Raw genomic sequence first — 25,472 nt, 5'->3', positions numbered from 1 at the left:
TCTATCAATCTTTTAATCAATCATATTAGTTAAGGTAATGCTGGCTGTTGAAACAGATAAGTCCTGAAGTCCAATGTAGCATTAAAGATGTATTTTGTATATTCTTTATATGTGCTGAATGTAGAACTGACAAGATTTTGTGGTAGATTACATAAATACTACTCTATACTAGTTTATGTTGACAGAAAACAACAAAATTCTGTAAAGCAATTATCCTTCAGTTAAAAAACTAATTAAAAAAGAAAAAGAATAAAAGGTGACTTCAAGGATTTTGGCTTGAGCAGTTGCTCAATAATGGAACTGTCATTTACTGAAATGGGGTAAGACTGAGCAGGAACAGATGTTGGGGAAAATCATGCATTAGTTTTGGGAATCTGAAAATTAACATGCCCATCACACCCAGTAGTGGAGACGTCAAGCAGGCATCTCCTCAGGCACACTTCAAGAATTAAACAGTACCCCAAATTAATCAACATAGAATTTAGAAAAACCTTTTATTTTGAAATAATTTTAGATTCAGTGGTGCTACTGACATTTCATCCAGCTGCCGCTTGCCAGGGTCACTACAAAGGTATGTTATGACATGCTAATTTCTTTGGAAAAAATGTCACTTGAGAATTTAGAATTTATCATAGCATGAAGTGTCTTTTTGACCAAAAGTAGATTCCCCTTTTGCCCCCTCTATCAACTTTTTTTTTTTTCTCTCCACACTGTGTTGCTTGGGGGATCCTAGTTCCCCAGCCTAGTTCAATCATGAGATTGAACCCGTGCCCTCAGCAATAAAAGTGTTGAGTCCTAACCACCAGACCACCAAGGAATTCCCTTAACAACCTTTTTTTTCTTTAAACTTTTTATTTTGGATTGGGGTATAGCCAATTAGCAATGTTGTGATAGTTTCAGGTGATCAACTTCTCATTTTTAAATATTTCAAACTTGCCATGAAGTTGAAAGAATATCCTGGTGAGCATGTGGAGAAACAAACTCTTGTACACTGCTGGTGGGAATATGAAATTCACCTGCTGTGGAAATCAGTTTGGAAGTTCCTCAAATAATGAAACAATTATGTTTCACTTTGGGTATAAATCCAAAAGAACTGGGAAAGAAAAGTGAAAGTGAAGTCACTCAGTCATGTCCAACTATTTGCGACCCCATGGACTGTAGCCTACTAGGCTCCTCCATCCATGGGATTTTTGGTTTTGGGTATTTTTCTGGGCTCCAAAATCACTGCCAATGGTGACTGCAGCCATGAAATTAAAAGACGCTTACTCCTTGGAAGGAAAGTTATGACCAACCCAGATAGCATATTCAAAAGCAGAGACATTACTTTGCCAACAAAGGTCCGTCTCGTCAAGGCTATGGTTTTTCCAGTGGTCATGTATGCATGTGAGAGTTGGACTGTGAAGAAGGCTGAGCGCCAAAGAAATGATGCTTTTGAACTGTGGTGTTGGAGAAGACTCTTGAGAGTCCCTTGGACTGTGAGGAGATCCAACCAGTCCATTCTAAAGGAGATCAGCCCTGGGATTTCTTTGGAAGGAATGATGCTAAAGCTGAAACTCCAGTACTTTGGCCACCTCATGCGAAGAGTTGACTCATTGAAAAAGACTCTGATGCTGGGAGGGATTGGGGGCAAGAAGAGAAGGGGATGACAGAGGATGAGATGGCTGGATGGCATCACTGACTCGATGGACATGAGTCTCAGTGAACTCCGGGAGTTGGTGATGGACAGGGAAGCCTGGCGTGCTGCGATTCATGGGGTCACAGAGTCAGACATGACTGAGCGACTGATCTGATCTGATAAATCCAAAAGAACTGGGAGCATGGATTCAAATATTTGCACAATAATATTCACAGCAGCATTATTCACAGTAGCCTACTGATGCCAAACTCAAAAATTTACAAATTAAGTTGTTTTTATTTTTTTGGAGTTTTTATTTTTCCTTATATAAGTTATTTAAACATTTTTAAAAAAAAATTAAAAACAAATTTTTTTTTTTAAACCTTGTTGTGTGGCCTGCAGGATCTTAGTTCTCCAACCAGGGATCAACCTGTGCTCTCTGCAATGGAAGAACAGAGTGTTCACTGGACTGCCAGGGAAGTCCTAATTATTTTTTTTAATTTTTATTTTATATTGGAATATAGTTGATCAACAATATTGTGTTAGTTTCAGGCGTACAGAGAAGTGATTCAGTTATACATACATAAATTCATAGCTTTAAACATAGCCCAAACAAAGAGATGGAGATTTTCAGTCATTTAGAACACAGCTGCTTAGCATACCCCAGAAATAAAATCTGCCCACCATGAGAAGATAAATCCTGGGGCTATAAAGACCCCAAAGTGCTGTCGCCCTTCAGAGCTTTCTGACCCAGAGACTCCCCATGAGGCTTCTGAATATCACCTAGATACATAAACCACCTCTGCAACTGCCTTTTCCTCCTGGAATAGAAGTTTGGCTACTCCCCCCTTCAGAGTAGTAACCCTGATGCTATAACTTTGGTATTTCCTGGTACTTTTCTCATATGCAAACCTGTCAACTGTGTGCTCAGTTGTGTCCGACTCTTTGTGATCCCATGGACTGTAGCCCACCAGGCTCCTCTGTTCATGGGGATTCTCCGGGCAAGAATACTGGAGTGGCTTGCCATGCCCTCCTTCAGGGGATCTTCCCAACCCAGGAATCGAACCCAGATTTCCCACATTGCAAGTGGATTCTTTACCATCTGAGCCAATCGATCTTTCTCCAGGGGAACTTTCTGATGCAGGAATTGAACCGGGGTCTCCTGCATTGCTGGTGGATTCTTTACCAGCTGAGCTACCAGGAAGACCAAGAAACTTGTCAAAGTTCTACCCAAATAAGGTGTCTGTACTGCCACCTCATGGTCATATCTTTTTCCTTAATTAGTCCAGAAATCACTTGCATACTTAATGTGTATGGCTTCCCAGCTTCCCCAAAACACACATTTAGATAATTGATCCATTTGGTGTTTTATTTTTGTGAGTGGTGGGAGGTACATATGTAATTTTATCTTTTCCCAGATGGCTAACTAGTTAGTTGTCTTTGCACTTTTCATTAAAACTCCATGTTTGTCTCAGTGATCTGAAACACCACCTTTACAAACTAAAATTCCATATGTTTTTGTGCCTATTTTGAGATATTCTACTTTATTCCATTTGATTCCTATTTATGTGACAATACTATAGTGTTATAGTGGCTTTGTGCCATGTTTTAACATCAGTAGGGCATCATCGCTTGTTTTTCAGTGCTTTCTTGGGTATCATCAGATGTTTGTTCTTCCATATAAACTTTAGCATCAGTTTGCCTAATAAAAAAAGATTCTTGGCATTCGTATTAGGATTATGTTATGAAAACCAAAGTCGCTCACTTGAGTCCGACTCTTTGCGACCCCATGGACTGTAGTCCATGGAATTCTCCAGGCCAGAATACTGGGGTGGGTAGCCTTTCCCTTCCCCCTGGGATCTTCCCAACGGAGGGATCAAACCCAGGTCTCCTGCATTGCAGGTGGATTCTTTACCAACTGAGCCACAAGGGCAGCCCAGGATTATGTTATACTTCCAAATTAATCCTGGGAAATTTATATCTTTATTATGTTAAGCCATTTTATTGAAGAACAAAGGATGTTTTTCCTTTTGTTCAAATCTATTTTGTCTTACAAGAGTGTTTTAAGGTTCTTCATTTGGGTTTTGTCCATATCTTGTTAAGTTTGAACCAAAGTTTCTTTTTTTACTATTGTAATTGAGTTTTTCCTTTACCATTGTATCACCTTATTAGTTACTGGCTTAGTAGATGGAGGCTTTTGACTTCTAAATGGCAATTCCATATCTTGCAAAGATACTGAATTCTTTAATTGCTTACTTTTTTTTTTTTTTTTTTTTGCCGTGCAGCATGTGAGACCTTCCCTGGTGGCTCAGCTGGTAAAGAATCTACCTGCAATGCAGGAGACCTGGGTTCGATCTCTGGGTTGGGAAGATCCCCTGGAGAAGGGAAAGGCTATCCACTCTAGTAGTCTGGCCTGGAGAATTCCCTGGGCTGTATAGTCCATGGGGTTGCAAAGAATTGGACACGACTGAGCGACTTTCAGATGAAACCTGGTTAGCTCCCCAACCAGAGGTCAAACTTGTGCCCCTAGCAGTGGAAACTCAAGAGTCCTAACCACTGGACCACCAGAAACTTCCCTGCTTATATTAATTTTATAATTGATACTGTAGACCTTTCCATGTGTAATAACATATCATCTGCAAAAAGAGGTGGTCTTACTTCTCTTGCAATTAATTTCTCTCATCTAATTGCATTAGCTAATGTCACCAGTACACAGACACACACATAGCTATAGATATAGATAATCAACCAACAAAGTATTCGCCAATTTTTATTTTCTTGAGTGTTTATATAAATAATGGCTATTGAATTTTGTCAAAGGCTTCTTCAGCATCAATGTAGATAATCATATAATTTACCTTCTTAGATGTCCTATAGGATGTGTTATTTAATGGATTTCCTAATAACTGAACAAACCTTGACTTCCTAGAGTAAATCCACTTGGTCAAGGCTTATTATTTTCTTAATGTGGCTTTATATTCTACTTGCTAATACTTACCTAGCTCATTTGAATTAATATTCAAATTCAAACCCATTGTCTCATTTTATGATAGCTCATTTGAATTAATATTCAAATTCAAACTCATCATCTAAAAAAAAAAATACTGATAAATGTTACAGCATAGATGTTTATGCTATGTGAAAGAAATGTCACAAGAAGGCATATAGTATTTTAATTTTTTTATTTAAAAAATATCTATTTGGCTGTGCTGGGTCTTAGTTGCGGCATGTGGGATCTAGTTCCCAGACAAGGGATCAAATCAGGGCCTCCTGCATTAGGAGTTCAGAGTCTTAGCCACCAGACCACCAGGGAAGTCCCCCATATGGTAATTTTTTAAAAAAACTGATATGAAATTGTCAGAATAGGCAAATCTGTAGAGATAATCAATAGATTAGTAGCTGCTTAGGGTTGTGGATGGGATGGTGTATTTGGGGTGATGAAATCATTCTAAAATTGATTATAGTAATGTTTTCAGAATTTGTGAAAAACCATTGAATGTACACATTAAGTGGGTGAATTCTATGTGAATAATGTCTCAATAAAGTTGTTACCAAAATCCCGTCCTCCAAGTCCAAAACCAATTCCTCTGAACTTGCGGCTCTTTTGTAGTATTACCTCCTATACAATCTATCTTGGTTTTTTTTTTTTTTTTTCAAGCAGCATCTTGCGTGGATTGCAGGATTTCAGGATTCTCCTCCTATTCAGCAACACAAGGGACCAGACGGTCAATACTGAAATCAGATTGATTATATTCTTTGCAACCAAAGATGGAGAAGCTCTATACAGTCAGCAAAAATAAGACTGGGAGCTGACTGTGGCTCAGATCATGAACTCCTTATTGCCAAATTCAGACTTAAATTGAAGAAAGTAGAGAAAACCACTAGACCATTCAGGTATGACCTCAATCAAATCCCTTACGATTATGTAGTGGAAGTGACAAACAGATTCAAAGGATTAGATCTGATAGAGTGCCTGAAGAACTATGGACGAAGGTTTGTGACATTGTACAGGAGGCCGTGATCAAGACCATCTCCAACAAAAAGAAATGCAAAAAGGCAAAATGGTTGTCTGAGGAGGCCTTACAAATAGCTGAGAAAAGAGAAGCAAAAGGCAAAGGAGAAAAGGAAAGATATACTCATGTGAATGCAGAGTTCCAAAGAATAGCAAGGAGAAATAAGCCTTCCTTGGTGATCAATGCAAAGAAATAGAGGAAAACAACAGAATGGGAAAGACTAGAGATCTCTTAAAGAAAATTAGAGATACCAAGGGAACATTTCATGCAAAGATGGGCACAATAAAGGACAGAAATGGTATGGACCCAATAGAAGCAGAAGATATTAAGAGGTGGAAAGAATACACAGAAGAACGATACAAAAAAGATCTTCATGACCCAGATAACCATGATGGTGTGACCACTCACCTAGAGCCAGACATCCTGGAAAGTGAAGTCAAGTGGGCCTTAGGAAGCATCACTACGAACAAAGCTAGTAGAGGTGATGGAATTCCGGTTGAGCTATTTCAAATCCTGAAAGATGATGCTGTGAAAGTGCTGCACTCAATATGCCAGCAAATTTGGAAAACTCAGCAGTGGCCACAGGACTGGAAAAGGTCAGTTTTCATTCTAATACCAAAGAACGGCAATGCCAAAGAATGCTTAAACTACAGCACAACTGCACTCGTCTCACATGCTAGCAAAGTAATGCTCAAAATTCTTCATGTGAGGCTTCTACAGTACATAAACCATGAATGTTCAAGCTGGACTTAGTACAGGCAGAGGAACCAGAGATCAAATGACTAACATCTGTTGAATCATAGAAAAAGCAAGAGAGTTCCAGAAAAACATCTACTTCTGCTTTATTGACTATGCAAAAGCATTTGCCTATGTGGATCACAACAAACTGAGGAAAATTCTTCAAGAGATGGGAATACCAGACCACCTAACCTGCACACTGAGAAATCTGTATGCTGGTCAGGAAGCAACAGTTAGAACTGGACATGGAACAACAGACTCATTCCAAATTGGGGAAGAAGTACTTCAAGGCTGTATATTGTCACTCTGCTTATTTAACTTACATACACAGTACATCGTGACTACATCAGTAGTCACATACAGATGTGAGAGTTGGACCATAAAGAATGCTGAATGCCAAAGAATGAATAGTTTCGAATTGTGGTGCTGGAGAAGACTCTTGGGAGTCCTTTGGACTGCAAGGAGATCAAATCAGTCAATCCTTAAGAAAATCAACCCTGAATATTCACTGGAAAGACTGATGCTAAAGCTGAAGCTCCAATACTTTGGCCACCTGATGCAAAGAGCTGACTCACTAGAAAAAGACCCTGATGCTGGGAAAGATTGAAGGAAAGGAGAAGAGGGTGGCAGAGAATGAGGTGGTTAGATAGCATCACCAACTCAATGGGCATGAATCTGAGCTAACCCTGGGAGACAGTGGAGGACAGAGGAGCCTGGCATGCTGCAGTCCATGGGGTCATAGAGTTGGACATGGCTTAGTGACTAAACAATACAGTACAGGGAACACAGTCATGTAGACTGAGTGCATGATTGCCCCACCGTGGACATTACAGTATTGATGACAGGAACAGGTGTGACTGTTCACCAGCTTGGGTGATGAAGGATTGGGTCATGAAGGATTCATGTTGGTCTTTTCTAACCCTTTCTATTCTGGACCTGGCTGTCTCCATCAGCCTCCAGTGGGGCCATCCATTGAGTTTATCCCATTGGCTTTATCCCCTAGGCTATTTGGGATCCTGCAGTCAATGCAGCTCTGGTCCTTTCTTTACTCTTCACCTAGAGCTGCCACTCTCACAGGCAGCTGTCTTCCTCCTGACTGCTCAGTCACTTGTCACATAAAGAATGGCTTGTGATCTGGGGGATTGGGACATTCCTGTTTTTGAGAGGCTGAGGCAGCTGAACTTGTGAGCCTACTAACGTCCCTATTCAGGAAACCTGCAGGACTGACCCTACATGTGGGTGTTTTAAAATTCCATTTTCTGTTAGATGTTTTATTCAGGTGTTTTGTTTGGTTTTCCCTTTCTGTGAAATACTGTCTGAGCAAGTTGCTTTATTCTTTTCATTTTTTAACTCAATATATCTCTCAGTTCAGGGTCTGGTTTTAGTAGCAATTTTAAAATCTAGCCCTTTAAAAATCTGATTTTTTATTGGTTAGTTGCTTTAAAATGACTGTTCTAAACACGTGCCTCAGATATATAAATTAATGAACCTCAAGCACGTAAGAGCCTTCTATATTGGATGGGTATTTTGTTGACCTGGGACTCTCTGAGAGGTACTGTCAGCCAAGCCTACTTAGAATTTCTTTTCCCTGGAAATGGTATTTTACGAGATTCCTACAAATAATACATATAATCTCCTTCCACAATTTTTTACTATGATAAAATATACATCACATATTATTTATGCTCAACCATTTAAACTGTGTAGTTTAGGACTTTCATGGTGGATCAGGGGTTAAGAATCTGCTTATCAATGCAGGGGACATGGGTTCAATCCCTGGTCCAGGAAAATTCCACATGCCTCAGGACAACTTACGCCTGTACATCACAACTACTGAAGCCTGACTGCCCTAGAGCCCGTGCTCCATAACAAGAGAAGCCACTGCAATGAGAGAAGCTCATGAACAGCAGCTACAGAGTAGTCCCTCTCCCCACAACTAGAGAAAGCCTGCATGTAGCAACTGAAGACCCAACATCAGTTCAGTTCAGTTCAGTCGCACAGTCGTGTCCGACTCTTCGCGACCCCATGAATTGCAGTATGCCAGGCTTCCCTGTTCAGCACCAACTCCCGGAGTTCACTGAGACTCATGTCAATTGAGTCGGTGATGCCATCCAGCCATCTCATCCTCTGTCGTCCCCTTCTCCTCCTGCCCCAAATCCCTCCCAGCATCAGGGTCTTTTCCAGTGTGTTAACTCTTTGCATGAGGTGGCCAAAGTACTGGAGTTTCAGCTTTAGCATCATTCCTTCCAAAGAACACCCAGGACTAACTTCCTTTAAAATGGACCAGTTGGATCTCCTTGCAGTCCACAGGACTCTCAAGAGTCTTCTCCAACACCACAGTTCAAAATCATCAATTGTTTGGTGCTCACCTTTATTCACAGTCCAAGTCTCACATCCATACATGACCACTGGAAAAACCATAGCCTTGACGAGACGGACCTTTGTTGGCCAAGTAATGTCTCTGCTTTTGAATATGCTATCGAGGTTAGTCATAACTTTCCTTCCAAGGTGTAAGTGTCTTTTAATTTCATGGCTGTAATCACCATCTGCAGTGATTTTGGAGCCCCCCAAAATAAAGTCTGACACGGTTTCCACTGTTTCCCCATCTATTTCCTGTGAAGTGATGGGACCAGATGCCATGATCTTCGTGTTCTGAATGTTGAGCTTTAAGCCAACTTTTTCACTCTCCTCTTTCACCTTCATCAAGAAGCTCTTTAGTTCCTCTTCATTTTCTGCCATAAGGGTGGTGTCATCTGCATATCTGAGGTTATTGATATTTCTCCCGGCAATCTTGATTCCAGCTTGTGTTTCTTCCCGTCCAGCATTTCTCATGATGTACTCTGTATATAAATTAAATAAGCAGGGTGATAATACACAGCCTTGATGTACTCCTTTTCCTATTTGGAACCAGTCTGTTGTTCCATGTCCAGTTCGAACTATTGCTTCCTGACCTGTGTATAGGTTTCTCAAGAGGCAGGTCAGGTGGTCTGGTATTCCCATCTCTTTCAGAATTTTCCACAGTTTATTGTGATCCATACAGTCAAAGGCTTGGGCATAGTCAATAAAGCAGAAATAGATGTTTTTCTGGAACTCTCTTGCTTTTTCCATGATCCAGAGGATGTTGGCAATTTGATCTCTGGTTCCTCTGCCTTTTCTAAAACCAGCTTGAACATCTGGAAGTTCACGGTTCACATATTGCTGAAGTCTGGCTTGGAGAATTTTGAGCATTACTTTACTAGCATGTGAGATGAGTGCAATTGTGTGGTAGTTTGAGCATTCTTTGGGATTGGAATGAAAACTGACCTTTTCCAGTCCTGTGGCCACTGGTGAGTTTTCCAAATTTGCTGGCATATTGCGTGCAGCACTTTCACAGCATCATCTTTCAGGATGTGGTCCACTGGAGAAGAGAATGGCAAACCACTTCAGTATTCTTGCCTTGAGAACCCTATGAACAGTATGAAAAGGCAAAATGATAGGATACTGAAAGAGGAACTTCCCAGGTCGGTAGGTGCCCAATATGCTACTGGAAATCAGTGGAGAAATAACTCCAGAAAGAATGAAGGGATGGAGCCAAAGCAAAAACAATACCCAGTTGTGGATGTGACTGGTGATAGAAGCAAGGTCCGATGCTATAAAGAGCAATATTGCATAGGAATCTGGAATGTTAGGTCCATGAATCAAGGAAATTGGAAGTGGTCAAAGAGGAGATGGCAACATTGACATTCTAGGAATCAGGGAACTAAAATGGACTGGAATGAGTGAATTTAACTCAGATGACCATTATATCTACTACTGCGGGCAGGAACCCCTTAGAAGAAATGGAGTAGCCATCATGGTCAACAAAAGATTCTGAAATGCAGTACTTGGATGCAATCTCAAGAACGACAGAATGATCTCTGTTCATTTCCAAGGCAAACCATTCAATTTTACAGTAATCCAAGCCTATGCCCCAACCAGTAATGCTGAAGAAGCTGAAGTTGAACGGTTCTATGAAGACCTACAAGACCTTTTAGAACTAACACCCCAAAAAGATGTCCTTTTCATTATAGGGGACTGGGATGCAAAAGTAGGAAGTCAAGAAACACGTGGGGTAACAGGCAAATTTGGCCTTGGAATACGGAATGAAGCAGGGCAAAGGCTAATAGAATTTTTCCAAGAGAATGCACTGGTCATAGCAAACACCCTCTTCCAACAACACAAGAGAAGACTCTATACATGGACATCACCAGATGGTCAACACCAAAATCAGATTGATTATATTCTTTGCAGCCAAAGACGGGGAAGCTCTATACAATCAGCAAAAACAAGACCAGGAGCTTACTGTGGCTCAGATCACGAACTCCTTATTGCCAAATCCAGACTTAAATTGAACAAAGTAGGGAAAACCACTAGACCATTCAGGTATGACCTAAATCAAATCCCTTATGATTACACAGTGGAAGTGAGAAATAGATTTAAGGGACTAGATCTGATAGAGTCCTGATGAACTATGGGTGGAGGTTCGTGACATTTTACAGGAGACAGGGATCAAGACCATCCCCATGGAATAGAAATGCAAAGAAGCAAAATGGTTGTCTGGGGAGGCCTTACAAATAGCTGCGAAAAGAAGAGAAATGAAAAGCAAAGGAAAAAAGGAAAGATATAAGCATCTGAATGCAGACTTCCAAAGAATAGCAAGAAGAGATAAGAAAGCCTTCTTCAGAGATCAATGCAAAGAAATACAGGAAAACAACAGAACGGGAAAGACTAGAGATCTCTGCTGAGGTCCAGCCCCGGCTGATCCAGGGAATTTGAAGGGGAGATGGCTTCGGCGAGTTCACTGGATACAATGCTGCTGCTACTGCTGCTAAGTCGCTTCAGTCGTGTCCGGCTGTGTGCGACCCCATAGACGGCAGCCCACCAGGCTCCCCCCTCCCTGGGATTCTCCAGGCAAGAACACTGGGGTGGGTTGCCATTTCCTTCTCCAATTGGATACAATAGCTTTATTTAAATATTCATCAAAGATATAAAGAGTAATAGAATGAGGATAGCTCAGTAGGAAAATTCAGTGGAGAAAAGAGGCTGAGTGGCTTGGTTTACGGGGAAAATCAATATAACCTGTGACATCAGGTTAGCTCTGACCACGGAGGCCGCAGGTGCCCTCTCGAGTAGTGGAAGGTGCTCCACCTTAGGCACCTTCTTGAGTGGGTCTTAGAAGCCCAGGCAAATAAATGGTTGCAGAGGACCTCCGTGCTCCAGATGGAGACTCAGCCAGAAATTGAGAAAAAGAATGACATGGGGAGACCAAGCTTCGGTGAACAAGGCCCATAGCTTTATTTTCAACAGGGGCTTGTATACTCTAAGTATACACATAGAGGATAATAGGGATCATGTGAAATCATGCAAAGTCAGCAGTCTTTGATCCTTATCGAAACCAGGGTTTCTTTCCTGCAAATTTATCATATACAAATGGTTTAGATGATTTACATCATCTTCTGGTCAGAAGGCCTATTAACATTTTATGACTCTTGACAAAGGTTTGTCAACCATAAGACTTATTTTCTCTAAGAGTAATTATTTTAAGGTTTGGCGCCATCCTCCGAAGGTGTTAGATAAAGTTGCATTCCCTATAGGGCAGAGGTGCAGTGGGTTTATAACAAAGGAAAGAATTTATTACCTTAAGGTTCTAAAGTTGCTAACACCAAGGCCACTACTTATTTTTTCTACATACCAACTATATTAATCAATACACATTCAAGGATACAATACCGGGGATGTGGAAACTTGGCAGCAAGCATTGGCTCATCAATGAAATCTTTTACTAGTTTTATCCTGACAGTTTCTAACTCTCCGAGAGGCTCTAAGCTATTTGAATATCTTAAGCTTCCCGTGCCTCTCATGGCTGGGAGACTGTGAACAATTGTATGCATAGCTGTAGGAGTCCGGGTAAACTTGTCAGGCGAGTTAGAGAGCTATCTGAGGGGTTTGGATTTAAACACTCCTAATGCCCAGGAACTGTAAGCTGTTATTAACTGGAGCTGTGAGTTAACTGTTTATCAGAGAGAGTGAGATGGTGGTGGGGGACAGCCCCCAGTAAAGTCAGAGGTGAGAGCACAAAGCAGTAAAGTAGGCAGACTCTGGTTTTTTGGGGGTAGATGCTCGAGAATATCCAGGGGGACTCCTGAGGCTCCATCCCGCCTTTGTGTATGCCGAGCCTCCTTCCTCATGACCTTTGCAATGGGCGGAGCTCCTCACACCGGCTACCGGCAGATCTCTTCAAGAAAATTAGAGATACCAAGGGAGCATTTCATGCAAAGATGGGCTCGATAAAGGACAGAAATGGTATGGACCTAACAGAAGCAGAGGATATTAAGAAGAGGTGGCAAGAATACACAGAAGAACTGTACAAAAAAGATCTTCACAACCAAGATAATCACGATGGTGTGATCACTCATCTAGAGCCAGACATCCTGGAATGTGAAGTGGGCCTATGAACAAAGCTAGTGGAAGTGATGGAATTCCAGTTGAGCTGTTTCAAATCCTGAAAGACCCAGCATAGCAAAATATAAAAACAAATTTAAAAAAAGCATTAAGTATATTCAGTAGCATTAAGTATATTCTTATTGTTATGTAACCATCATTACCATCTATCTCCAGAAATTTTTTACCATCTCAAATTGATACTTGGTACTTAAACACTAACTCCCCAATGCCCTTTTCCCTAGTCTTGACATCTCTTCTACTTTGTCTCTGCCCATGAAATAGATTCCTCCAGTTAACTTAATGTAAGCGGAATAATACAGCTTATAGTTTTTATTTATTTTTTTGTATCTGGCTTATTTCACATAGCTGAATGTCTTCAGGATTCATCTACAATATCTTGGCAGGTGTGTTTTTCATAGGCATATTGAGAAAAAGCAGAAAATTGGGAGCTTTTGATAAATACAAAAAATCTCTACTTTGGGTATCAAGATATAGCAACTGTTACGCCAGAGCACTTTTTGTTTTGTCTCTACATGGACAAATTTAATTATATCCTCTGGAGGACTGTGCGTCACATCAAGCAATAAGATCCAGGTGTCATTATATCAAGGTACTTTCAACAGTCTTGTGAAGGATCTCAGTTGTCTGTTAGTCAGAAATCACTGGGTGTGAATTCTCTAGCGGTCCGTTGATTAGGACTCTGTACGTTCACTGATGAGGGCCCAGGTTTAATCCCTGTCAGGGAAATAAGATCCTAAAGGCCATGTGGCATGACAAAAAAAAAAAAAAAGAAAGAAGATCACTGGTGCCTTTACTCTTTGCTGAGCAAGGCTCTATGTCATTGGTAACCAGATGAAACATACTACTGCCCACAATATGCAAAAACCCTCAAAAAGAAAACAGAAGCAGACCCTACTGTCAGTCTGTGTAAACTTTAATGCATTTCTACAGATGGAGTTAATTATATATAAAATTCTGATTCTTCATAATATAAAAAGTTGAGATGTGCATTATGAGCCACTTAGTAATTTATTTGTAAAATATATAAAGCAATGCTTGACAGAAATACAAGGCAAAAAAGCCCACAATTTCACTGGGAGATTTGATCACCTCTCCCATAATGTTTCTTCAAATAGTAGAGAAAAATTAGGTAGGATACAATGTGAAAATGATGAGCAAACTGCCTAATATATGTACGCAGTATACAGTGTCAAGTAACTGTTAGAAACTAGAAAGTGTTTGCGGGTAATGGTGAGGGAATGGACTAAAATGTGCAAAGGTCTTTTGCGGAAGATTAATATTTTCTATATCTTGTGTAGGCTGGTGATTACATAAGTATACTCAATTTTCAAAAGTCATTTGTGGAATACTTAAATGTATATTTCACTGAACACTAACAGTATCTCAATGCAAAAAAAAAAAAAAAAGTAAATATCCTGTGCAGTCACCATGAAACTAACTCTTCTGTGGACGTGTTGAGCACAAGGTTTCCTAATTCGAGGACTGTGGTGTTAAGTACAATCTCTACTAGGCAGTAGATAGCCGGTTTTTACCTACGACCCTATGAAACTTCAGGGTAACAAAGAAATATTAGAAAATAGAAAACACATAATGCTTCCCACAGCACGCAAAACCCTTCTATAAGAAGGCAGATCCTAATGTCAGATAACGCAGACTATTCCAGGATTTCAGGTTTCAAGCTTCTCATCCTGAGCAGGGTGAATTTGTTTCATGCATAATGACCAGTGGAACTTTCCAAGTCTGTCACCATTAGGATACCATTTTTGGGATTACTAGTTAGGCTGAAAGGGTAAGACTAGAAATCTCTTCAAGAAAATTGGAAATATCAAAGGAACATTTTGCCCAAAGATGGGGCACAATAAAGGACAGAAATGGTAAAGACCTAATAGAAGCAGAAGAGATCAAGAAGAGATGGAAAGAACACACAAAAGAACTGTACAAAAAAGGTCTTAATGAGTTGGATAACCACCATGGCGTAGTCTCTCACTCAGAGCTAGATATTCCGGAATGTGAAGTCAGGTGGGCCTTAGGAAGCACTGCTGCCAATAAGGTTAGTGGAGATGATGGAATTCCAGCAGAATTATTTAAAATCCTAAAAGATGATGGTATTAAAGAGCTGCACTCAATATGTTAGCAAATTTGGAAATCCAAACAGTGGCCATAGGACTGGAAAAGATCAACCCTCATTCCAATTCCTAAGAAGGGCAGTACTAAAGAATGTTCAAACCACCAGACAGTTGCACTCATCTCCCATGGTAGTAAGGTTATGCTGAAAATCCTCCAAGCTAGGCTTCAGGATTACGTGAACTGAGAACTTCCAGATGTTCAAGCTGGGTTTAGAAAAGGCAGATGAACCACAGATCAAATTGCCAACATTTGGTGGATTATAGAGAAAGCAAGGGAATTCAGAAAATATCTACCTTTGTTTCATTGACTATGTTAAGGCCTTTGGCTGTATGGGTCAAAACAAACTGTGGAAAACTCTTAAAGAGATGGGAATCTTACCTGTCTCCTAAGAAACCTGTATGTGGATCAAGAAGCAACAGCTAGAACCCATATGGAACAACTGATTGATTCAGAATGGAGAAAGGAGTACGACAAGGCTGTTTATTGTCACTCTGTTTATTTAACTTATACACAGAGAACATCATGGGAAATGCCGGGCTGGATGAGTTACAAGCTGGAGTCAAGACTGCCGACAGAAATGTCAACAACCTCAGATATGCGGATGATACCACTCTAATGGCAGAATGCGAAGAGGAACTAAAGAGCCTCTTGATGAGGGTGAAGGAGGAGAGTGACAAGGCCAGCTTAAAACTCAATATTAAAAAAAATAAGATCATGGTATCTGGTCCCATCACTTCATGGCAAACATAAGGGGAAACAGAAGAGGCTTCCTGGGTGGTACAAGTGGTAAAGAACCTGCCTGCCAATGCAGGAGACATAAGAGACGCAAGTTCAATCCCTGGGAAGATTGGGAAGATTCCCTAGAGAAGGGAATGGCAACCCACTCCAGTATTCTTGCCTGGAAGATCCCATGGACAGAGGAGCCCGGTGGGCTACAGTCCACAGTGTCACAAAGAGTCGGACATGACTGAAGCAACTTAGCAGCATGCACAAGGGGAAAAGGTGGAAACGGTGACGAATTTCCTCTTCTTGGACTATAAAATCACTGCAGATGGTGACTGCAGCCATGAAATTAGAAGACAGTTGCTTCTTGGCAGGAAAGCTGTGACAAACCTAGACAGTGTGTTAAAAACCAAAGACATCACTTTGCTAATAAAGGTCCGCATAGTCAAGGCTATGGTCTTTCCAGTAGTCATGTACAGATGTGAGAGCCAGACAATAAAGAAAGCAGAGCACTGAAGAACTGATGCTTTCAAACTATGGTGCTGGAGAAGACTCTTGAGAGTTCCTTGAAAAGCAAGGAGATCAGTGTGTATCTTAAAGGAAATCAACCCTGAATACATCTTCAAGGACTGATGCTAAAGCACCAATACTTTGGCCACCTGAAGCGAACAGCTGACTCACTGGACAAAACCCTGATGCTGGGAAAGATTGAAGGCAGGAGGAGAAGGGGATGACAAAGAATGAGATGGTTGGATGGCATCACCAATTCAATGGGCATGAACTTGGGTGAATTCCAGGAAATGGTGAGGGAAGCCTAGTGTGCTGCAGTCTGTGGGGTCTCAAAGAATTGACCAACTTGGCAACTGAACAACAATAAATTAGGCTGGTGTTATAATTTTGGTTTATTAAGATTGCAGTCTATTTTAAACCAAAAAAGTTGACCTTACACCATGTAAGACTGAAATACACCAAATACATGAACATGAAGGAAATCTAAGGAACAGATTAATAGAAAAACAGAAGAAAAACTGAGTATTTTGAAATGCATGAATTATATAGTACAAAAATTATATTTCAATAAAGCTGTTTTCTCAAAACAAAAAATTGTGACAGAACCTACATCACTGAGTAGTTAGGTTATAAAACTTTAATGTATGAAGCATCTAGAAGAGTAACATTAAAAAACATTAGCTAGTGCCTGATGAACTATGGAATGAGGTCTGTGACACTGTACAGGAGACAGGGATCAAGACCATCCCCATGGAAAAGAAATGCAAAAAAGCAAAATGGCTGTCTGGGGGGGCCTTACAAATAGCTGTGAAAAGAAGAGTAGCGAAAAGCAAATGAGAAAAGGAAAGATATAAGCATCTGAATGCAGAGTTCCAAAGAATAGCAAGAAGAGATAAGAAAGGCTTCCTCAGAGATCAATGCAAAGAAATAGAGGAAAACAACAGAATGGGAAAGACTAGAGATCTCTTCAAGAAAATTAGAGATACCAAGGGGACATTTTATACAAAGATGGGCTCGATAAAGGACAGAAATGGTATGGACCTAACAGAAGCAGAAGATATTAAGAAGAGGTGGCAAGAATACACAGAAGAACTGTACAAAAAAGATCTTCACAACCAAGATAATCACGATGGTGTGATCACTCACCTAGAGCCAGACATCCTGGAATGTGAAGTCAAGTGGGCCTTAGAAAGCATCACTATGAACAAAGCTAGTGGAGGTGATGGAATTCCAGTTCAGCTATTTCAAATCCTGAAAGATGATGCTGTGAAAGTGTTGCACTCAATATGCCAACAAATTTGGAAAACTCAGCAGTGGCCACAGGACTGGAAAAGGTCAGTCTTCATTCCAATCCGAAAGAAAGGCAATGCCAAAGAATGCTCAAACTACTGCACAATTGCACTCATCTCACATGCTAGTAATGCTCAAAAATCTCCAAGCCAGGCTTCAGTAATACGTGAACCGTGAACTTCTTGATGTTCAAGCTGGTTTTAGAAAAGGCAGAGGAACCAGAGATGAAATTGCCAACATCCGCTGGATCATGGAAAAAGCAAGAGAGTTCCAGATAAACATCTATTTCTGCTTTATTGACTAGGCCAGAGCCTTTGACTGTGTGGATCACAATAAACTGTGGAAAATTCTGAAAGAGATGGGAATACCAGACCACCTGACCTGCCTCTGGAGAAATCTGTATGCAGGTCAGGAAGCAACAGTTAGAACTGGACATGGAACAACAGACTGGTTCCAAATAGGAAAAGGAGTACGTCAAGGCTGTGTATTATCTCCCTGCTTATTTAATTTATATACAGAGTACATCATGAGAAACGCTGGACGGGAAGAAACACAAGCTGGAATCAAGATTGACAGGAGAAATATCAATAACCTCAGATATGCAGATGACACCACCCTTATGGCAGGAAGTGAAGAGGAACTAAGTGATGAAAGTGAAAGAGGAGAGTGAAAAAGTTGGCTTAAAGCTCAACATTCAGAAAACGGAGATCATGGCATCTGGTCCCATCACTTCATGGGAAATAGATGGGGAAACAGTGGAAACAGTGTCAGACTTTATTTTTTTGGGGCTCCAAAATCACTGCAGATGGTGATTGCAGCCATGAAATTAAAAGACGCTTACTCCTTCGAAGAAAAGTTATGACCAACCTAGATAGCATATTCAAAAGCAGAGACATTACTTTGCCAACAAAGGTCCGTCTAGTCAAGGCTATGGTTTTTCCAGTAGTCATGTATGGATGTGAGAGTTGGACTGTGAAGAAAGCTGAGTGCTGAAGAATTGCTGCTTTTGAACTGTGGTGTTGGAGACGACTCTTTAGCCTCCCTTGGACTGTGAGGAGATCCAACCAGTCCATTCTAAAGGAGATCAGTCCTGGGTGTTCTTTGGAAGGAATGATGCTAAAGCTGAAACTCCAGTACTTTGGCTACCTCATGCGAAGAATTGACTCATTGGAAAAGACTCTGATGCTGGAGGGATTGGGGGCAGGAGGAGAAGGGGACGACAGAGGATGAGATGGCTGGATGGCATCACCGACTCAATGGACGTGAGTCTCAGTGAACTCCGGTAGTTGGTGATGGACAGGGAGGCCTGGCGTGCTGCAATTCATGGGGTCTCAAAGAGTCGAACACGACTGAGCGACTCAACTGAACTGAACTGAAAGCAAAGTAGTAAATCCAGAAGTTATTTTTAAAAACAGAATCCTGAGTTATATAAAAAAAAATTACAGCATAATTTGGAAAATTAATGTAGTAGAATAACCATTACGTAAATGTTAACACATTTGATAATGTCTGTGAATCTTCTGATAAAACATGTTAGTACATGAGGGTTTTAAAAAATTCAATTCTTAAAGGCCACCCCCTGAAACACACAGCAAACAAGACTACCAGAGAAACTGTGGTACTGTTCCTGAACAGACAAAAAATGCCTGATTCAGTGCTATATTAACATAGTAGGGGAAGTCCTAGCCTGTTTTGTTAGATATGGAAAACAAACCCAGAAATACATATTTGAAAACTTTTTTTTTTTTCAAATTTACATATCTCGATTGAAAGAGATATTTCAATTTCTACCCTTAAAATTCCAAAGGAACCCAGTGGTATTATTAGACTTTAGCATGGTATCCGTGTAAATAAAAAGCAGTAAGAGGAAACAAAGGCCTAACAATGGGATTGACTGAATAGACCACGACTTTGAAGATGAGCAGGCCCATCAGTATGGGGAGAATTCCTACAAAAGCTCTAGGAAACTGGCTAAGTGATGGAAAATCTTTTTGATGAATATCCTGCAGGGTGAGCCTTCAACCTGTGTTGCCCTTCCAGCCTCTAAACCCCACGCTAGACCTGGTCCTACCTCCAGTCCCGACCCTGGGTGTGTGCACCGCCTTCTGCGCAGAGCCCGGGTCTCAAATCTGTTTCTAGCCTCAACTTCTTTCCTTGGGTACAATGCTCTCTCCACCTGCCTCTCTGGGCGGAGCCAAAGTCCTACTGCATCCAGTCATGAGGGAACTACTTACAACTTGTGTGAATCGGCCTCATATGGCTGACATCCAAAGCCCCACGTTTCAAGGTGCGGAACGGAAATGATGCAAGAGATTCCCGTTATCTGTGCCTCTCCCTGTGTGATTAGCTTTGTGGTGGTTAGTTGCATCCCAGCTAGGTGAGGCCCTCAGTGAACCTGAGTGTATCATGCTGGAAGGAGGGCGTCCAAGGACGAGTTCCTAGTAGGAGGCTTCAATGGGCCTCCTTTGGGCGGCCTGGCTGGCTCTGCTGGTAACTACCCAATCAGTGTAGGTATAATCAAGATTTTTTATTTTGTTTCTTGGGACTACTTTATTGAGACATAATTTGCCTACAATACAATACACCTATTTAATTTATACGACTCAATGTTGTCACAATTTTATAATCTTTTCACTTCAAAAGCAGCTTCCGGCTGTCAAATCACCCACTTCATTTCTCTCAATATCTAAACAACCACAAATATACTTTCTCTATACGTAGATTTGCACTTTCTGGATTTTTCATACAGACAACTATTTTCACTTAAAATGTTTTTCAAGGTTCATCCATGTGTACATGGCTCACATCATCTTGGCTTTGGAGAATTTCCATGTGAATATGCCACTTTGTGACTCACTGAATAACAAAAGCTGGGACCATATTTACTTGATTTATCTTGCTCAGCACTTGACAACACTGTCAACAGGAGGCCAAGCAGAATGAGGTCAATCTGCAGTGGTGATCTCAACATTTCCCACATGGTCTCAGACTCAGGCAATTATAAGAAATTCAGTGGGTAGGTCTTTTTAAAAATATTTATTTGGCTGTATTGGATCTTAGTTGCAGCACGTGGGATCTTTCATTGTGATATATGGACTCTAGTAATGCGCAGGTTTAGTTACTCTGCAGCATGTGGGATCTTAGTTCCCAGACTAGGGATCAAACCCGAGTCCCCTGCATTAAGGATAAGGCGATGCTTAACCTCTGGACCACTGGAAAAATCTCTAGGATACTCAGGTCTTATTTCAGACAATTAGGCTACATCTAAAGCCAATCTGTAGCCCTTAGTCATTGCAAATAATTAAAGGCGGCAACAGATGGGCTAAGTCACAATGTACACACCCCAAATTAAACTACAACATGACATATTCCTCCATACATACAAATGTGTAACACAAAAGTGCACATGCAATTCTTGTTCAGGATTTATCATTAAGGTTGATCTGGACTATCATTATTATTACAATGGTTTGATTAAACCTCAATAAAGCATCATCAAGCAGCTGCAGGCATGATAGCCAAACTCAACATAATCCAAGGCTGCTCAAGCATGAGAACTTTGTCAAGGCTAAAACGAGTTTCTGCAAGTGTGTATCTGCACCCAAGACCCACACTCAGGAACTGCCACTGATGGCATCAAGCACAGTAGATGATCAGGACCAGCTCTATTCACATGAGTTTTTGTTTTCACAGATGAGTGAAATAAAAAATACATAAGCAAGTTATATCATCAGTGACAGCTGTTGTCTGACCAAGAAAAATACAGTTGTTTTGTCAGACTGTGGTGTTGGGTTTAGGGGTGAAAGAGAACATTATTCTCAATTACTTTCTGCACAGCTTGAGATTAAAGATTCTCCCTCAGATGCTGGGGTGTTCACCTACAAAAGTCATGAAATCAGGGTGACTCACATTAGATGTAATCTTCTCCACTCGTGCCATGCCAGGATCAGGGTAAGAACGACACGATAATTTTACAGAATTTATAGACATACCATATCCCTCACCTTGGACAGCATGAGAAGAAAGTTAGTTGATCAGTCATGTCCAACTCTTTGTGACCCCATGGACTGTCGGCCACCAGGCTCCTCTGTCCATGGAATTCTCCAGGCAAGAATACTGGAATGGGTAGCCATTCCCTTCTCCAGGTGATATTCCCGACCCAGGTCTCCTGCACTGCAGGTGGATTCTCTAATGTTTGAGCCACCAGGGAAGTCCTCACCATAAATGAGGTTGGTGAGCACTGTACACATTTAAGCACTCCCTGTCTTCACAATGTGAAGACAATGTCAATCCAACAAGAGAATCCAGCAGGTTAGACAAGGATAAAGTGTGTATCCTGTAGGTCCACTTCAGACCCAGGTGCAAACTGAAAGTGTAGTCACTATACTGGCCTGGTCTAGCTGTGAGAGTGAAGAAAGGCACACTGTGTGCAAGAACTTGTTCTTGTTGTTTAGTTCCTCAGTCGTGTCAAGACTCTCCCCAAGGTCAGAGCAAATCACAAATGCTTGAAACAGATATACAGAACCCCCAGCACTCTACACCTCTCAGCAACTCTAAGATCTCAGACTCAGGGTAGTATTTTCCAAATACTCCATATTCAGTTTCTCTTGACTGTGAAATACCTCATGTTTATTAAGAATGAGGAACAATCTAATGGAAAATGATGACTCTACAACTAACTTCTTACATTCATAAAGTTTTGCTCCACAGTGAGATTATAAGTGAACATTAAGGTATTTAGCAGAACCAGAATTTACACAGGAAAAGATACATTGGATGTCTTCAATAAATAACCATTTAAACCTCTAAGAACAAGTTAAAATTACTTTCTTTTTCCTAAAGGTATAAAATGTAAAAAGTAATAAAACTTAGCCACATAGCTTAAATCAGTAGGATTTCTGTCTACTGCAAGATTTCCCATATTTAAAAAATATTAATTTCACTGAGGAAAGAGTAAAGGGCTGTCCATGTGTCTTTAATATTATAATATGGCTTCACTGTGAGTTTTTTAAATTTATTTATTTGGCTGCTTTGAGTCTTATTTGTGGCATGGAAGAGGTTTGTTGCCTCATGCCAGATCCTTTGTTGCTGTGGGTGGACTCACTAGTTGCAATGTGCAGGCTCAGCACTTGTAGCGCACAACCTTAGTTGCTCTGTGGCATGTGGGATCTTAGTTCCCCAAGCAGGGATTGAACTCGTGTCCACTGCATTGCAAGGCAGATCCTTAACCACTGGACCACCAGGGAAATCTCCACTGTGATATCTTACATACCAGCTGTGGGACTGACGTGCTTCCCACATTCCTAACATTTGTAGAGCAGCTCCCAAGTGTTGACCTTTCAGGTTGTTGAAGTGAATCAGAAAGACAAAAAGTTTTCCTCTGTACATTTATAGGGTTTCTCTCCACTGTGAATAGCTTTGTGTGTGGTAACGGATGAACTGGTACATGTTTTCCCACATATATTACACTTGAAAGTCTTCTGCCCTGTATGAGCTCTAAAATACTTAGGTAATTCCCTGGCAGTCCAGTGGTGGGTACAGCTCCATGCTCTCACTCCCAAGGGCCCAGGTTTAATCCTTGGTTGGGAAACTAATACCCTACAAGCTGCACGGTACAGCCAAAATGAATAAATAACATTTTAAAAGTGCTTAGAAGCAGCAAATGCCTCCCCGCATTCCAAACATTTATACGGTATCTCACCAGTGTGAATACACTTGTGAATGGCAAAGGGTGAAGAATTTGCAAATCTTTTCCCACACTTATTACACTGTAAAGGCATCTTTCCATTGTGAGTTCAAAAATATTTAGTAAGGGACTTCCCTGGTGGTCCAGTGGTTAAAACTCTGCCTTCCAATGCAGGAGACTTGGGTTCAGTCACTGGGAACTAAGGTCTTACATGCTGTGGGTGCAGCCAAAATTTTCAAAAAAATGATTCATAAGATTTGAGAAAGCAGCAAGGGCTTTTCCACACTTGTCACATTTCAATGGCCTCTCTTCAATGTCGTTTTATATGGTAAGAAAGGCTTGAGAAGTGAGAAAAGGTTTTTCCACATTCCTTACATTCATATGGTTTCTCTCCAGTGTGAGTTCGTTTGTGTATGATAAGATATGAAGAAGTGGTAAATGTTTTCCCACACACATTACACTCAAAAGGCTTCTCTCCAGTGTGAGTTCTAAAATGTATAGTAAGATATGAGGAATTAGCAAAGGCCTTCCCACATTTGTCACATTTAATAGTCTTCTGTGCAGTATGAGACTGTAGATGTCTAATGAGGTGGGAAGAAGAAGCAAAGGCTTTCCCACATGTGTCACATTTAAAAGGCTTCTCACCAGTGTGAATTTTCATATGTCGAGTAAGGCCTGAAGATCGAGTGAAGGTTTTTCCACATGTGTCACACTTAAAAGGCTTCTCTCCAGTGTGTGTTTTCATATGTTCAGTAAGGCCTGAAGATCGAGTGAAGGTTTTTCCACATGTGTCACACTTAAAAGGCTTCTCTCCAGTATGAGTTTTCATATGTTCAATAAGGCCTGAAGATCGAGTGAAGGTTTTCCCACACTCCTTACATTTATAGGGTTGCTCTCCAGTGTGAGTTCCCATGTGAATGTTAAAGGGTAGAGAATGTTTGAAGTCTTTCCCACATTCCTCACATTTGTAAGGTTTTATTACTGTGTGAATTTGACTGTGAACACGAAGGTATGAGGATAATCTAAAGGCTTTCCCACAATCCCTGCATTTGTAGGGTTTTATTCCAGTGTGAATTCGACTGTGAACACGAAGGTATGAAGACAATCTAAAGGTTTTCCCACATTCCTTACATTTGTAGGGTTTTATTCCAGTGTGAATTCGACTGTGAACAAGAAGGTATGAGGAAAACCTAAAGGCTTTCCCACATGTGTCACACTGAAAAGGCTTCTCTCCAGTGTGTGTTTTTATATGTTGTCTATGGCTTAGGGATGCAGTGGAGACTTTTCCAGAGTCCTCACATCTGTAGCATTTGTTAGAAGTGTGAGTTGGCACATGTGCATGAAGGCTTGTTGAGTGAACAGAAGTTTTTCCACATTCCTTCCATTTGTAGAGCTTTTCTTTATTGTGAGCTCTCACTTGTGTCCGAAGGTAAGACTGATTAACAAAGGCTTTCCCAACATCTCTGGGTTCTAAGGCTTTTTCCTGTATGTTAGATTTCCAGTGTACAATATCTGGAGTCAGCATGACAGCTTTTCGACACTGATTAAACATGGAATATTTTTCTCCAGTAAAGGATTTGTTGTGCAGAGTAAGGAAGTTTTTCCCATACTGATTATCTTCATAAGGGTTCCCTCCATTTTGAGTACTCCTGTATGTCCTAAGGCATGAGTGGTCACTGAGGTCTTTCCCACATTGCTCACTGTCATAGAGTTCCTGTACATTATGGCCTCTTGCCTGTGGAGAAATGGAAGGATGATGATTCAAAGATTTCTCAGACTCATTTAACTCCTCCTACCCATCTCAAAACAGAAACATTATTATAATGAGGATGAATGATTTATACCATCTCCATTACATTCATACTATTCTTGCCCTGTTGATTTATTTCAATTTAAATGATGAAATCCTTCTTTAAGAATGATGTGCCATATACTCTCATCCTAAAAGAGTTCTACAGGGGACTCCCTGGTGGTTCAATGGTTAAGAATCCACCTTCCTATGCAGAGGATGTGGGTTCAATACTTGGTCATGGAACTAAGAACCCATATGCCATGGGGCAACTGAGTCTGTGTGCTGCGACTAGAGAGAAAGCTGACACACTGCAATTAAGACCCACAGTAGTCAAATAAATAAGCAATCAAAATAAAGTAGGGGATTGATTCAAGATGGCGGAGTAGAAGGATGTGCACTCTTCTCAGGTGAGAGAACTGAAACTGCAACTAGCTGTTGAACAACCATCGACAGAAAGATGCTGGAACCAACCAAAAAAATTATACCCCACGTCCA

General features: G+C 40.8%; 3 protein-coding genes across 6 annotated transcripts in view; 1 reads left to right on the top strand and 2 right to left on the bottom strand.

Moving 5' to 3' along the window:
* LOC109561565 (zinc finger protein 177-like) overlaps nucleotides 1–13,625 on the top strand; it is a 41,468-nt gene extending 27,843 nt beyond the window's left edge. Inside the window, exon 9 of the mRNA XM_070792778.1 lies at nucleotides 2,018–13,625. Coding sequence (XP_070648879.1) covers nucleotides 2,018–2,025 — 8 coding nt within the window. The 3' untranslated portion in view covers nucleotides 2,026–13,625. The remainder of the gene's footprint in view (nucleotides 1–2,017) is intronic.
* The window catches only part of LOC109561561 (zinc finger protein 426-like), a 42,807-nt gene that overhangs the window by 2,951 nt on the left and 14,384 nt on the right, over nucleotides 1–25,472 (bottom strand). Inside the window, exon 6 of one of the 4 annotated variants that reach the window (XM_070792773.1) lies at nucleotides 1,999–2,054. The exons of 1 other annotated variant lie outside the window; for it this stretch is intronic. In XM_070792773.1, the coding sequence (XP_070648874.1) occupies nucleotides 2,022–2,054 (33 nt within the window). In that variant the 3' untranslated portion in view covers nucleotides 1,999–2,021. Of the gene's footprint in view, nucleotides 1–1,998; nucleotides 2,055–4,782; nucleotides 9,812–25,472 lie in introns of those variants that run through there. 2 more of the 4 variants (XM_070792772.1, XM_070792775.1) reach the window with 2 other exon arrangements.
* On the bottom strand, nucleotides 22,459–24,902 carry LOC139184076 (zinc finger protein 266-like). The gene is given in 2 exon segments (XM_070792767.1): nucleotides 22,459–23,498; nucleotides 23,500–24,902. Coding segments are annotated over 2 exon segments (1,344 nt in total). The 5' UTR covers nucleotides 24,738–24,902; the 3' UTR covers nucleotides 22,459–23,392.

This window comes from Bos indicus, chromosome 7 (genome assembly GCF_029378745.1).
Source record: "Bos indicus isolate NIAB-ARS_2022 breed Sahiwal x Tharparkar chromosome 7, NIAB-ARS_B.indTharparkar_mat_pri_1.0, whole genome shotgun sequence".
Classification (NCBI taxonomy): Eukaryota; Metazoa; Chordata; class Mammalia; order Artiodactyla; family Bovidae; genus Bos; species Bos indicus.
This window is presented reverse-complemented; position numbering and strand designations above follow the sequence as displayed.